The 14,674-nt window shown below is 35.2% G+C and overlaps 1 protein-coding gene across 7 annotated transcripts in view; it reads left to right on the plus strand.

Annotated features, from left to right (window-relative positions):
- RELCH (RAB11 binding and LisH domain, coiled-coil and HEAT repeat containing) overlaps positions 1–14,674 on the plus strand; it is an 85,324-nt gene that overhangs the window by 26,047 nt on the left and 44,603 nt on the right. For 4 of the 7 annotated variants that reach the window (XM_082328485.1, XM_082328486.1, XM_082328488.1 and 1 more), the window contains exons 3-10: positions 213–284; positions 372–448; positions 559–672; positions 2,560–2,763; positions 2,855–2,946; positions 3,932–4,240; positions 8,633–8,708; positions 9,112–9,207. In XM_082328485.1, the coding sequence (XP_082184611.1) occupies positions 213–284; positions 372–448; positions 559–672; positions 2,560–2,763; positions 2,855–2,946; positions 3,932–4,240; positions 8,633–8,708; positions 9,112–9,207 (1,040 nt within the window). Of the gene's footprint in view, positions 1–212; positions 285–371; positions 449–558; positions 673–2,559; positions 2,764–2,854; positions 2,947–3,931; positions 4,241–8,632; positions 8,709–9,111; positions 9,208–14,674 lie in introns of those variants that run through there. The other 3 variants (XM_082328487.1, XM_082328491.1, XM_082328490.1) reach the window with 2 other exon arrangements.

Consider the following 14,674-nt stretch of genomic DNA (forward strand, 5'->3'; position numbering starts at 1 on the left):
TGAAGGCCAATGAAACTATGGAAAATGTTCACCAGTTTGCTTTCAGACCAACTCTGCTGCATGTGTTCATAAGTTCCATAAAGATTGCATGCTTTCTGTTTAATACAAACTGTATATTTTTTTTCACACCCATCCTTGCTTTTTATATTTTATTTTTGTTTCCCTTGCCTTGGTTGGATGCCTGTGTGTGTTTAATCCAAATCCCTGTCCAGTCCTGGAGTTTGAACTACGGAAAGCCAAGGAGACCATACAGGCCCTCCGAGCCAACCTGACTCAGGCTGCAGGTGGTGTACATAAACCTTTTCTTAAGTCTCTACTTTGAACAATGTAGAAGTAGCTGAGCTTATCTTGTGTGAAAGAGTAAAATTTAGTTACTTTTTTTTCCTCCCCAGAAAATGAAGTTCCTTTGCAGGAACGAAAAAATTATAAATCAAGTCCTGAAATTCAGGTAGGTGGCTGGTGATAGCTGAGCTTTGCATGGACTTTAAGACAGATATGCTTCTGTAGTTGGAAGGAAGATGAACCAAAGATGTAGTGCATTGTTTTCTTTTTTTCCAGGAGCCAATCAGACCTCTTGAGAAAAGAGCTCTAAACTTCCTAGTTAATGAATTTTTATTGAAGAATAGTTACAAGCTTACATCAATAACATTTTCAGATGAAAATCATGATCAGGTAAAGTTTTCTTGTGTTTTTTTTTGTTTTGTTTTGTTTTTTCCTGCCTGCTTTCCATATTCTGATCTTTTCATAAACTCAAGTGAACTTAAATGATATTTCCTGTGCATGTAGTTCACTTCATACATGTAAGTATTCTAAGAGTTAAATATGTTAGTTAGCATTTTCATACATAAGGCATGGTTTGAAAACACAACACTTTGAGGAGGATTTTCCCAAAATTTGGGGGAAGGAGATGGAATGCTTGAATTCTGTAAAGGAAGAAAAATACTGTCAGTTATAGGTATTTATACACTTTCCTGGATTCTGATGGACACCCTTTCAGTTAAACTCAAGGATCTGGAGGTAGTAAAATTTTAAACGTAATCTTTTCCTTAAATCATACTCAGTTGATTTGTGCATGATATACAATATACTCATTGTTTGTCATCTCCTGGGTATATATATTTGTATAAGTATACATAATCATACTGTGCTATTGAATACAGTCTTGGAGAAGCTCTCAGTAATAAGGTGTTATCTTAGATATTTCCAAACGTAGCTGTGCTTTGATGTGTTTTTCTTAAGATGATCAGTTTTATGTCTCTATTGGCTTGCATTTCATAGGAAAAAATTCTTCAAATGTTTGGAAGGTTCTTATTACATTCTGACTGTTACTGGGTGAACAAAATGCCCAGTAGCATCAACACCCGATATATATATTCAACACAAAACTGGAATATTGCCAGAAGAATTAAATATTTAATTCAATATTAAATATTGAATTTCAACCAGTTGTATCTATAAGTAGTCCTCTTGTATTTTTCCTACAACTTGTATGCTAATCAGTAAAGAAGATGGGTTGTCAAGTAAAATTTCTGGATCATCCACTTAAGATCTGAGTTTAACAGTGCTAAGTTTCATACAAATACTTGTGAGGATACAGCCCCAAAAAGAGAAAAGATTAATAATTTATCCTTACTTTTTATGTGTTCTCAACTGAGTGTTTTATGTTGTGAGACAATTAGCAAAAAAAAAAGGGGGTTCTTAATTCTAAAAAGTAAATATAAACATACTACAATTAACATATAGAATGCAATTTTTTTATTATTATTATTATTATTCACATCATTCTTTCAAAAAATAATCTTTCTCTGAATAGGTGTATGTAACCAGACTGGAAAAATATAGTGAAAATTGTGAACAGTAGGAAAACAGTTTAAAAAAAAATAAAAATTGAAATTTAATGTCATTAAAGAAACCATCACAACTCCTGTATAGCAGTGCACATGCTTATTGATATATATGGACATGGAATAATCTTCTAATAATAGGATGGTAACATGTCGATGAGAAAAGGAAGGACATATAGTGATGGTTTGAGATAGGAGGCCCTAGTATTGTTTACACCTCTACACAATTAATTAATACGGTTATGTCCAAATTTCACTGAGAATATTCACCCTGTCTATCGGTAATCTACAGAGCTATTTGACTGTCTGCTTCTGGAAAATTACACCTGTAGTTGTGAATGAGATGGGAACAAAATGCTACCCCCATCAGTAGAAAGCCTTTTATCAACTGCACTGACTTCTGCTAGAATTTGATCAACGTTATATCTGATTCTAAAATGTGTTCACGTCCTAGAAAAAAAAGAAGCTGTGATCTTTTTTGGAAAATGCTCTCTTTAGTACATGACACCTTTAGGGTGAAACTGCTTTGGGTCATGAAATGGATCCTTTTTCTACTTTTATTTCTTGCTATCTGTTTTAAGCTTCCTTCTCCTTTGCTACAGTGCAATCTTGACATGATTATTTCGCTGTTGTATGACCTGCAGTCAAATGAGGAAGAGAAACGAAAATAAAAGGAAGTGTATTGTATGCTTTAGTTTCTCTTATTCCTTTGAAGGATTTTGAACTTTGGGATGATGTAGGATTGAACATTCCGAAACCTCCTGACCTGTTACAACTCTATCGTGACTTTGGAAACCATCATGTTACTGCGAGAGATGTGGTGGATGTATCAGTTGGTGTAGACGACGATGAGTTAGAGGCTGCTACTCCTATACTTGGGAGCGTCCCTGTGTTTGAAACAACACCGCAGTCAATAGAAGTAAGAGATTGTACAGAAGAAATGTTTCAGCTGTTTGCAGTACTACTTAACTTTATTGTACTAAACTCTTTTATTTCTATCTTGTATTTAGCAATGTTTAATAGTGCAAAAATTAGAAGATCAAATTAGTGTGTTAAACAGTGAGAAATGGTCTTTGATGGAACAAATCCAAAGACTTGAGAGGTATGTACTTATCAATCTGCTCGACTGCTGATAAATGTTGGAATAACTTCTCAATGTTTTTCTAGCACATATATGAAAACATACAACTTACACTTAGAAAATTACTAGGAGTTCTTCAGAGCAGGGCAGTCTTTCCTTTTTAATACATGGTATGTGATTTAGAAAAAGAGACTTCAAACTGACTATTTCCCTTTGATTACCTACATAATTTTGTAATCAGTTTTGTTCTTTTCAGTGCAACTTCTTAATTTACTTCTTTGAAAATAGAATCAGTTCTGATGTGTTTTGTGTAGGTTTTCTCTTCAGTCAGCTTTATTTCACTCCTTAGTACTATGGTGTAACACTGTTAGAAAGATGCTTGCTTTAATAATGTATTTCACCACAGTTTTTCTTTCTACAGAGCAAGACTAGTAGAAATTACAGTATCTTTAACAACAACAAAAAAAGAGACTTTAAAAGTTTGGTCAAAACATGTGATTCTGTAAGCTATAAGGTATCATTCCTCTTAAGAGATGCACCAATACAACATATGGGCAAGTGCATAATTTTTAAGTGGCTTTATTGACTTGCATAGTTACCATTTCAAAGCCAGGTGGGATAGTATATGTTAATTCACCACTGTAGTATTTTAAGTTTTGCATCCCAGATAGAGTTCTGTCTCGTGACAATTTGCATCTTGGTGCTCAGATTTCAGCCAGAAGCAGATAATACTATTGTTACTCACTTATTTCATTGATTCACTCACTCCGAGTGCAACATTTTTCCTACTGCTAATTATTGACTAAAGAACTCCGTTAAACCAGTGCTCATTTGAGCAGCTTGTGTGATATAAGTTATTTCTATTAAAGGAATTTTTGAACATACTGGAGTTGACGAGGGAGCTCTTCAGTATGTTGTCCTTATTTCTGTGCTTCAGTCTTGTGATTCCAACAACCTTCTTGTGAAAGCTACAAAAATATTTCATACTTTGCTTTTCCTTTTTTAGTGAAATAGATTTTCTCAAGAATGAAAACTTTGCTGTGTCAACAGTTTATGGTGTAGCTCCCCATCCTTCTTTAAAACAAGTGCCTCTCGCAGTCTCAGAGGACAATGGACGGTACTTGGATATCAAGAGCTCTGAGAATGACAATAAACATGGAAACACTGAGGAAACAAGCCTTTCTTTATCAACCGACGTGGATTCAAGGACTTCTAAAGATGATACGCTAAATTCTGTGCCCTGTAAAGGAACAGAGAAACTGTCCTCTTGTGCTCCATCAACTAAAGCTGCAGTCCACTTCGATAAACCTAATAGGTTAGTGATAAGTTTTAAACTGGAATGCTTTAATTAAAAATTCTTGCAAAGTGGATAGATCTTTTTCTAACAGTAAAATTCTGCAGAATTCATAGATCATTTGTGTTTTGAATGCAAATAAAAGATTTAACATACCTTTGGGGTACAGTGCTGATATTTTCATATTGTTCCTAATCTTTTTCGGAAGGAGTACCTTTGACAAACCTACATTTTTAGTATTAAGTTTAAGGGTTTCTTTTCACCTCCTACTTATTTCTAAAACCAGTCCTGTTCCTTGCAACAAAAATAGCTAAAATCAAAATGGTGAGTGGGAAGACAGGGTATTTCCATTCTCTTTTAAATTTTAATTTCATGGTGAAATCTCTTCTGTTCTGCTTGAAGAGTGGCTGGGAAATTTTTTACTTTTTCCATGTAGATGTGTATAACTCTCTTAGAGTATCTAAGAGAGCTGTATGGGTTTTTTGTTTTTTTGGTTTTTTTGGTTTGGTTTTTTTTTTTAATAAACAGAAAGAGTATCCTATGACATTCTGCTTTTTGAGTTTTGAATTTGGGGCAAGTCTTCACTGGGTAACTATGATTCTTTTAATTAAAATAGGGTATTCATGTTGTGTTATTACATGGAGACTGAGTTTGTGTCTGAGTGTTCTTGAGAAAACCTCTCCAATCTACACAGTCTTTTTAAGCATTACAGTGAAGAGGGGAAGTAACATGTTCATTAAGTAATAGATAAACCACTGTGTAGCCATCAGGAGTAACATGGACCACAAACTTAATGAGGATGTGTACAACTTCTGAAATTACCATTGTGGACAAAGATGCCCGAGCAGCTCACCTGATGGTCTTACGCCTAGGGGAGCGTTAGCCATTCTGCTTTGTATTTTGTCAGTTTCCTTAGCGTTCTTTTGCCGGTGTTGATACAGTAGTATGTTTCTAGAATTATCTTCCATCTGAAAATACCAAGTAGAAATCTATGTGTGGTATTCTGTGCAGATGGAAAATCAATACAAGCTGCAGGGGGGGAGATGAAGAAGAAGAAGAAGAAAAAAAGAGTTGCTACCCCTACTAGTAATTAACTTTTCTTGCAAACCCTAAATATCCTGTTTTCTCTGGATTTCCTGAACTTCTTGCACTGAGTCCTAGGGGCAGGGGCACTTTTTCAGTGGTATCTTAACTTTAGAATTGAACAGGAGGAAAGATTTCGGATTTCTGAATACAGAATAGAGTCCTACTGCAAGTTTTTTCTCACTAGTTGAATGTACTAGTGTTTAACAGGAAAGTAAAACTTGGCTTAGATTTTTCTGGAAGATTTGCAGTGGTTCCATTTAAGCTTTCCAGATTTTTTTTTTTTTATTTCTTTCATATCGTAGCTGCATATCCAGACGATGTAATAATCAAAACTTACAGCTGTCATACATTGATTGCTATAAACTTGTCTACCTGCTTTCATCTGTGGCTCATTGCAAGTTTCTTTTTGCTCAGAGTAATTGGGAGTGCTGGGAGGCATTAAGTGCATGAATATTAGATTGATGGTTTGGGGACAGTGAGGATGGGTATCAAAATAGGATGAGATCACTGAGTGAGGAAGGAACTATGAGTATCTCCAGTGAGATTTATAACAGTAGTCTCTAGAAAAACAGAATTTGTTTTGCTGCTCGCAGGTCTTTTAAATATAACTGCATGTGGATTTATTTGAAAAGTAGTTGAATAAAGCCTTGAATCCACATGGAGTTAACTTCAGAAGTCCCCTCAAATGCAGTTCACTGCCGAAATAAGTAATGCATGTGTAATATGTAGCTAGTTTTGTCCGTATCACTAAATTTTCTTCCTGGATTATGCACTTGGTTTGTAATAATACAGTAAATGTTTCCATTAAGAATTATATTATTTGTTAAGTATTTTGAGATCTGTGGGAGAAGAAGCACAATAGAAGTGCTGGATATTTATTTCTTTTGGTCCAGGGGTGGTTATTTGTGGAAGACAGTTACTACAATTTATTCAGAATGTTTTAAGAAGTATTAAAAACTAAGACTCTGTCCTAAAAGGCAAGATTGTTACTACTTCAGCTAGGGAGTGGATTCTTGGCATAAATCTTGCCCAGATGGGAAGAGAGGATGGAAGAGTGGGTGAGCCTGCTTTGTGTGGCTGCACTCAGAGCAGCTGTGCGTGCATGCCCGCAACCGAGGACACGGCCATCATTGGAAAAGTGCCTCGTCTAACAGATTGCAGTAGAAGGCACTAGCAGCAGTTTAAATAGACTGCACCACATGTATTTATTCAACTCATTTTAGGTGTTTGGTAGTTTGCACCAAGTACAAGGTGTTTTCTATATATAGCAGTCACTCCTGACTTTTTCAGTAAATTGACTGTTTTGTCCCAGGGCTATATGGAATAGAATAATAGTACTTGGTTTTTGTATTCATCATACTTTCTTATATTTGAACATCTTCACTACTGGCATCTGTTGGCCCTTGAAAAGACTTTACACTGACTTGTGTGCAAGAAGCTTGGGTCTGTCATCATTTCTGTCCAGCATAGCCATCAAGGATTTTACTAGACTCACCAAGGAGAAGCTTTCTTGACTCTAAATATAGCCAGCAATCATAATGGGATCCGTGCTGCCCAGAGCTTGATGTTAATTAACCCATAGGGAAATTCAGTGACATATTGTCATACTTAGTTTTCAGTCTTTGCAAAATGGGGATAGAACTTTGCCCTTATGTAGGATTTTAATTAAGGTTTCAAGTGGGGACTGATCTGACATTCTGCGGAGCGAACGCCGAGGTGAAGGACAGTGTGGGCAAAGGGCTGGCCAAGGCCTTGCCACTCTCTTAGTGTTAAGCTGCTGCTTTGCAACACTTGCTCCTGTTCTCCCAGGGTACATAAACCTTAAAGCCTTGAGTAGAGCCTGTAAATCTGTCATTCAAGAATACTTTTACAGAATAAGGACTAACATTTTTTAAACAGAGGTCTCTACAACTCGCTGCCATCTGAGTTGTTTAGTAACTTTTTTTAAAGTGAACCCTTGCACAAAACCAAGCTGTTTGGAATTAAAACAAACTTACTTCATTAAAACATGTTTTAAAAACCTGTACTGTCAAGAAAGAAACTTCATTTTAAGTAATAAGCATAAATTCTTACTTATCATATTTTGTAAATAGTCAGAAGAGGAAAACTACTCTGGTATATTTATCCATATCTTCCTGGATTAATTGAAACAATTGTAAGTAGGAATTTAGGTTCTTAAAGTGCTTTTTTTGGTTAGAAAAGGTGAATGATGATTTACTATAAATAGTGTGATGTTTCAATCTGTTAGATAATAATATATATGTCCATGCACATAATTGTGTGTGTGGAGGCTTTTGTGCACTGAGGTTTACAAATTAGCATTTTTGAGAGTTGAAAGGTGATATCAATTTCTACAAAAGAAATACGAATTGCCTCCTCCCTTAAGCTTAGATAGTGTCATTAGGAGATTCAGACAGCAGATGATGACATAGGGTAAGATGCTTTCTGTGCATGTTTTGGAAGAGAAATGTTCTTTTTCCTCTTTAAGCACAGTGGATGAGGCAGTGTTAGATTAGCATCTAAATACAGGCCTCAGATAAGGCAGAGGGAGCTGTCATTACTGGGAATAATAGGATGCTGCTGATGCTTGCCTTTTTTATGTGATGGTCAGTCCAGTAATTGTTTTCTGAGAACATTTCTGCCAAATTATCCTCCTCAGACAAGGTTGTTTTGAGACTCTTATCAGGGTTTTATGTGTATGCTTAAGGCTTTGAGTATAGCTCGGCAGTGTTGGCTGGTGCTGTGCATGGCCATGAAGCAATACATCCATAGATACACATCTACATTAGGGATTAGGCAGCAATTTAAGGTTAGTTTTGAGGTTCTCGCTATACATCTGAATCCAACGTTTAGATCCCAAAGTGGAAGTTGAGCAATCTCTATTTAATCCTGAAACTTGCAAGTGACTGATACTCAAATGATTTTATGCAATGTGCAGAATCAGAGCATTAAGCAAAAATACTGTTTCTTGTGATTTCCGCCTTGCCCCTGCATTTGCATAATTGTATGCTTCCTCTTGTGTTGCTAAAGCTTCCTTTTCTTCATGTTTTAGTCCTATTTTTGTCTGTGCAGCAGTGTGAAAGATATTACATTTTTCGGAACTAAAAGTTACTTCTTAATTAGGACACCCACTTTTTTTCTTGCTACAAACTAAACACCCTAAAAGTCAAAGATAATTTTAAACAAAAACTTCTGCAGTATGCTTCACTTAAAACATGCTTTCTGAATGTCATTTTACCTAGCTGTTAAACCAGAGTGAAAGGACTTGTTCAGTTATGTTTCTGATCTATGCTTTTTTCCCCCCCTTCCTTTTTGACGATATTTTAGGAAATTGTCACCAGCTTTCCATCAAGCACTACTGTCTTTCTGTCGGATGTCAGCAGACAGCCGTTTGGGATCAGAGGTATATTTCCCAGTTGACATAAACTAGAAGATCCTTTATTCTGCATGGCAGCAGTAGTCAAACAAGCAATAATTGCTTTGAAGCAAGACTTACTAACATATATGGAGAGATAAGTTTATGTGCATGAAACTTAAGAAATACAGATATGCTTTCAGATTTTTAGCTTAAATAGGAAACCTAGTGATAGATATGTAATTACTGGGAAGTTTTGAGTCTCTACAAGTGGATTGATGCATTTGAAGTTACTGCTAGCTCAAAAACTTAGCACTTAATGTGTGTGAGTAAACTAAATATTTTCTGGTAAGTGATCAGCCTGCTGCAATTCTTATTATTCCTTTGAAAGAATATTTTTCTATTCCTGTGCTTCATTTAAGAAAAACAAACAAACAACTTGGTTTTCTAGGTGTCTCGGATTGCTGACAGTGAAAAAAGCGTCATGTTAATGTTGGGACGCTGCCTGCCTCATATTGTTCCTAATGTGCTGCTTGCAAAGCGAGAGGTGAGGAACCCTGAAACTTTACTTTTTATTTTTACCAGGATGTTTTCTTGTTCATTTTGAAGATGTTGTGTCTAATTTCATGAAAGTCTGTTACTTGCAATCATGTTCTTACTTTTGTGCATGCATCTCTGCTCCTAGAAAATGGTTTTACACCTCTGTCAGGTGAGTTCAGTAAACCTGCATGGTATCCTAATATTTCTTCCTTTGCTTAAGGCACCCATTAGCATTCAGCAAGACTAACTGTTACTGTAGGTCCATCTGTTTGAGGTAGCACAAATGTTCTTGTTAGAGAAGACCATGGTTAACGTGTGTTATAAAAAGCAGAGGATAAAAGTTCAAACATTAAATATGGTTTATTTTATCTATCAGTTTTAATAAGGATTAATGTTCAGGTTCTTTTGCAGCACTACATACTTCAACAAAAAATTTATTTTACTGTCTTTTTCTAGAAGCTCCATGTATCAGCCAAGCCAAGTTTCATCAAAAACACCCCTTCATAAGAAAATTAGCAATCTTGCATATATGTTTTCCTTAAATTTAAAATGAAGCTAAATAAAATTATGAAAATGTAATGTTTATTTTGAATGTAAATGAAGACGGTGTTTTGCATAACCATTCATACTATATAGTGTAGAAAAGGAAGGCTGTGATTGAAGATGAAAATAAAGACTGGTTTTATATAGCTTTCTTGTAAATATTGCACATTATCAAATGTGTAAAAAATAAAAATAAGAAAATATGTCAAACAAAAATTCAACAGCCTTATAGCTGACACCAAAATAAAGAGTTTGAAGTAGCATAGCTTGTTGAGTAAGTTTTAGTCCTTGTTGAGGGGACCTACAGTATGGTAGACTTAATAGTGCGTTTTGCATAAATTCATTTTAAGGCTTTGAAAAATCCTCAAGAAATTTGTACTGATCCTATAATCTAAAATTTTATAACATACAAATAATTATCAGCAGTTGACATGGTGAGTTTGAGATGTATCATGTTTTGAAAGTCTCAAACTTTATAAAAGCGTTGGGGTTTTTTTTGGTGTTTTTTTTTTTTTCCTGAGGGGGTGGGGGTGTTAACAGGGTACTCTGGAAATGGTTCTGTTAATAGTCTTTCAGAATAATTCTGTGAATGTTCCTGGATCAGTGCTTAATTTCTGATTTCTTATTTATTCCTTTCCTTCCCTCTGCTTGGCAGGATGTGGTATTTTGGCTTCTTTTCACAGCTCGTAGCATAATCTGTGTAATGCCTTTAATATTTTTGTGATCTTTTAGGCTATTTCCTACTTATTTTGTTTTACAGTTGAAGATACATTTGATTACGTGTATTTTTGCCTTAAATGAATCATCTGTTTCAATTTGATTGAAAAAGCCGCAAGTGAGAATTGTGTAACTGGATTGCATGGAATGCTTCATGTTCTGAGAATTGAAATTTGCTTTAAAAATAGCTTTTCTCAGTTACCACCCATTGCTATAACTATTGTAATGTTCTTTCAGATGTAGTCGTGGAATTTGAAGGAAAACTTGGGTAGACCATCTGTTAGTATATATTCATATCAGTATTAAGAAAAGCTAACCTAAGAACTAGGCTCTCTTCAACAAGGTACAACTTTGGGTCTTGTCCAAAACTAACCTTATCATGGGAAAGCCTTAGCACAATTTTACAGAGAAGTGGTGTAAAAATATACCAACAGATCACCAATTTGAGAAAGATACGTAACAGGTTTGGGTTATAATGCAAAGTGATCGCCAGTCTGCTCTGAAAAGATACAGTGGTAGTATTTAAGATCTAAGTTAGATCTTAAGACCTAACACACTGTCAGTGTGTTAGACATGAGAATTAAACATAATTTTGTTATGACTCCCTAAAGTACCTATCTTTGTTCTTTAAGCATCCATCATGTTGAAATTGATTGCAAAATCTTAAGCGGAAAATGTTGTGCTATACATTTTCACTTTGGAGAAACTGGGTTTGTGGAGGCTGGCAATCTCTCAGTAGGTATTGTCCTTTACCAGAGGTTCAGAAGCCCTTTCACCAATGCTTTTTACCCTCTTAAGGTCAGTAGCAGCCTGCCTGACTTGGTAATAAGTCGTCCAGTAAATATTACAGTTGACATCTGAGCGACTAGTCAGTGTCAGAATGTCTGATGCATTTCTGAAATTATTTATGTTATTTTTGTGTATTGGTGCAGCTTTAATTGTTCTTCAATGTCTGCAGTTTAGGTTCCAATGAAACTAAAGGAAAAACACAGTATTGAGTAGGGTGGCTGAGGAGATCATTTTAGTTGTTTCTAGAAGAGCAGTTCAATCGGGTAAAAATAAATAATGCGTAATATAGGATAGTTGCCTGAAAGCAATTAGTAGTCATTAAAATTCCATGTATCAACATATAAATTTAATGTTGTTTTTATCCCAAGTGTCTTAGTTTATCCTAACTGCTTGAAAACATGTATGTCAATGTTTAGATTTGTATGTGAATGCACTCACAAACAAAGGACATGCTGCAAGCCACATAGTAATTGGAATAAACAGTAACAAAATGCTAAAAACCTATTCTTCAGAAAAAAACCCTTTGGCTAGGTATGCAGTCTGTGATAACACTTCTTGCAGATGAGCAGCCTGAGTTCATAAAATTTCATCTGCATAGGAATCTGCTTCCTCAATTCCTCAATCTGCTTCCACTTAAAACTAAAACGCATTTAAGATTTAAAAAAAAATAAAATCGGCCACCCTCTATTTGTCAAGAGGTATACCATAAAAAGATTCCTTTGGCTAAGCTCTAATTAGAGAAGAGCAATCTTCTAAAATGTTTACCATAATTAATCAGTGCAATACTGATTCCTCACCCTTTATAAGATGTAAAAATCAATATATTTTTGTCAGGTAACAGGGGTATCCTTGTTTGTATGTACACCTTCCTCACTCCGCAGTATGTAGTCCTTTAGCAGAATTTGAGCCAGAGTAAACTTTGTGGCTTAATATCAGGATCTTGTTACTCTTGTTCTTAATCAAGAAACACATTTCCTTAATTATTTATACCTTTCATCTCACCTAATATTCCAGGGTTAGTTTCTGTAACTTTCATTTGTGTTATGCAAACTTAGCAAAATCATGATAGTAGTGGTTTACTAAATGTGCACCACTGAATTTTTATACTGAGAAACTGTTATTTATATAGAGTTCAATATGTTAAGAACAGAGTTTTGCTTTTATTTCTTTGTAAAGTTGAAGCAAAGATAATGCTGACTCTGCAAACTCTGAATGGGTGCCATTCTCAACTCTGCTAGAAGAAAGTAATGCTGTAGATATAAAGTTGTTCGCATTAACATGTAGTAACTACACATAGACATCACCGAGGCACTTTCATTCTCTGGCATTTTTTGCAGGTAGCTGTCTCTTAAAACATGGGAGAGCTGAATGTCTTTTTACAGATTTTCATCTCAGTCTTACGCTTTAAAAGCCATAAAATATTGGCTTTGTTAAAAAATGTAAAAGAATGCTGTGTCAGAGCTTGGCAGTGTATTTAAGTGGCTGTTACCAGTGTCTGTGTCAAGCAGATGTTATTCTGGTTGGATATGGACAAACGTATATGAGATCCTGGGCATGAAAATTGTCAGCCATCAGTATCTTCTAAATGACTGGGATCTTCTAAATGACACAGAATAGGGGAGAATAGAGAAATTTAAATGAACAATTGGAATACTTTATGTTACTCTGTAAAACTTAGATTGTGGTAGGCTTCTATAGATTGTGTTTCTGAAAAATAGGGGATAGTGTTGACCACAGCCTGTTTGCTGGTTCTCTTCTGCTTTATGTGGGGTGTTGGTTTTGATTTGTGGGGCTTTTTTGTTTGGAGGTGGGGTTGCCCGCCACACACATAAGAGAGAGACATAACCGTTTTTTAATTTAAGTCCTTTAGTTCAGTTCTCTGGATATGAGGGCCTAGTGTAGTTTTCTTAGAATGAAATAGCTCAGTCTCATAGAGTATCCTTTTCATCTCTAGTCTGAAAGCTGATGTCTTTCAACACCGTGTCTTTAAACATGATGTAATTCATGGATGGAAGGAGTTGAATTTAATGTTTATGAATTGAATTGCCAATAGCTACTAGTTTTGTCACAGTAGTTATATATGCAGGTTTCCAAATAAACAGTAGATATAAACAAAAGTACAAAGTTTTTTTCACACCCATATCTTCTGCATTGATTCTTATGTAAAAGCATCACTTTGCGATCTACGAGAGGCTTAATTTGGATCCTGGAATAGTCTTATCCCCTGAAATGTAATTAGAGTTGTAATTTTAATATATAATAAGATGAGTAGCACAAAGTTCTGAATCATGTATGAATCCTATGATTAAATATTTTTTTCATTTTAAAACTAAAAGGATGAATTCTGAACTTCAAATACATTCTTGCACAAGAGACTCCGTATCAGTAGTTTGGTAGTACCTGCAGCTGTTTCAGTTGCTGCAGATAAGATTATTTTATTTACCAGTTGTCAGAGGCTAAGTTACAGAAGAATTTTAACATAACATTGGTTCACAATGTAAGCAGTGACTATTAGAGAAGATTAAAAGGAACACATTTACAAAATCGATCATAATGTTATCCTGGTTTATGTATTATATTGTCACCTGTTTGCCATATTAATACATTAATATTTGAAATAATAAAAAAGATGACTATTCTAAGCTATTGAAGTAACCAGTCTTGACACTTAACGCTAATTAAATTTATTCTTTGAGATAATTATTTTGCTTATGAACACTCCAACAAAAAGGCACTAATTAGTGAGAGAAACTAAGATGTAGAAGACTTTTGTCAGAATGTTAAACAAAAAAAATTATAATGAAGGCAACAACACAGATAGAAAATTCCTTGCTACCTTGTAAGAAAATTGTCAGCAAAATAGACAAATGCTTGCTCTAGGATGCATTTAAAAAAACCCCAAACTTTAATATTTTGTTTTAATACTTCTGATATGTAGGAGGAACTGTTTTTGCCTATAGCTGAGGTGATACCAGTTAGCATTAAAAAGGCACCTTCTTTTGACCGTAATGAAGAACTGCTTCATATGCCCATGCAAATGTTGCCTTTATTGAGAACTTGAATCAGCTTAAATAGGGAGTCCTGTTCAAAGATAACAGAACATGTTGCTCTAAGTTAGGTAGAAGTTGTCCAAAGGTACTATGGTGAAAAAAATGTGAGTTTTTCTTTGGAGAGAGCTGGGTGGACAGTTACACAGAAGTAGAACAGAGAGAAGACAGGCCGTTTCAGTTCTCCTGCGCAATGCATTAGGTCAGCTTCATAGCTTTGTCATTCACCTGTACATAGCTTGCCTCACAGTAAAAACAAAATAACTTTTTTTCCCTCTGTTCTACATCTGGGTAGCTCACAGATATCAACTGCCTCAGATATGAACTTGCCTTTTCAGTAGCGGAGGTGAGATCTCTGACACATGATGGTTTATTTCA

Source organism: Platalea leucorodia (assembly GCF_965183815.1).
Source record: "Platalea leucorodia genome assembly, chromosome: 1".
NCBI classification, from domain to species: Eukaryota; Metazoa; Chordata; class Aves; order Pelecaniformes; family Threskiornithidae; genus Platalea; species Platalea leucorodia.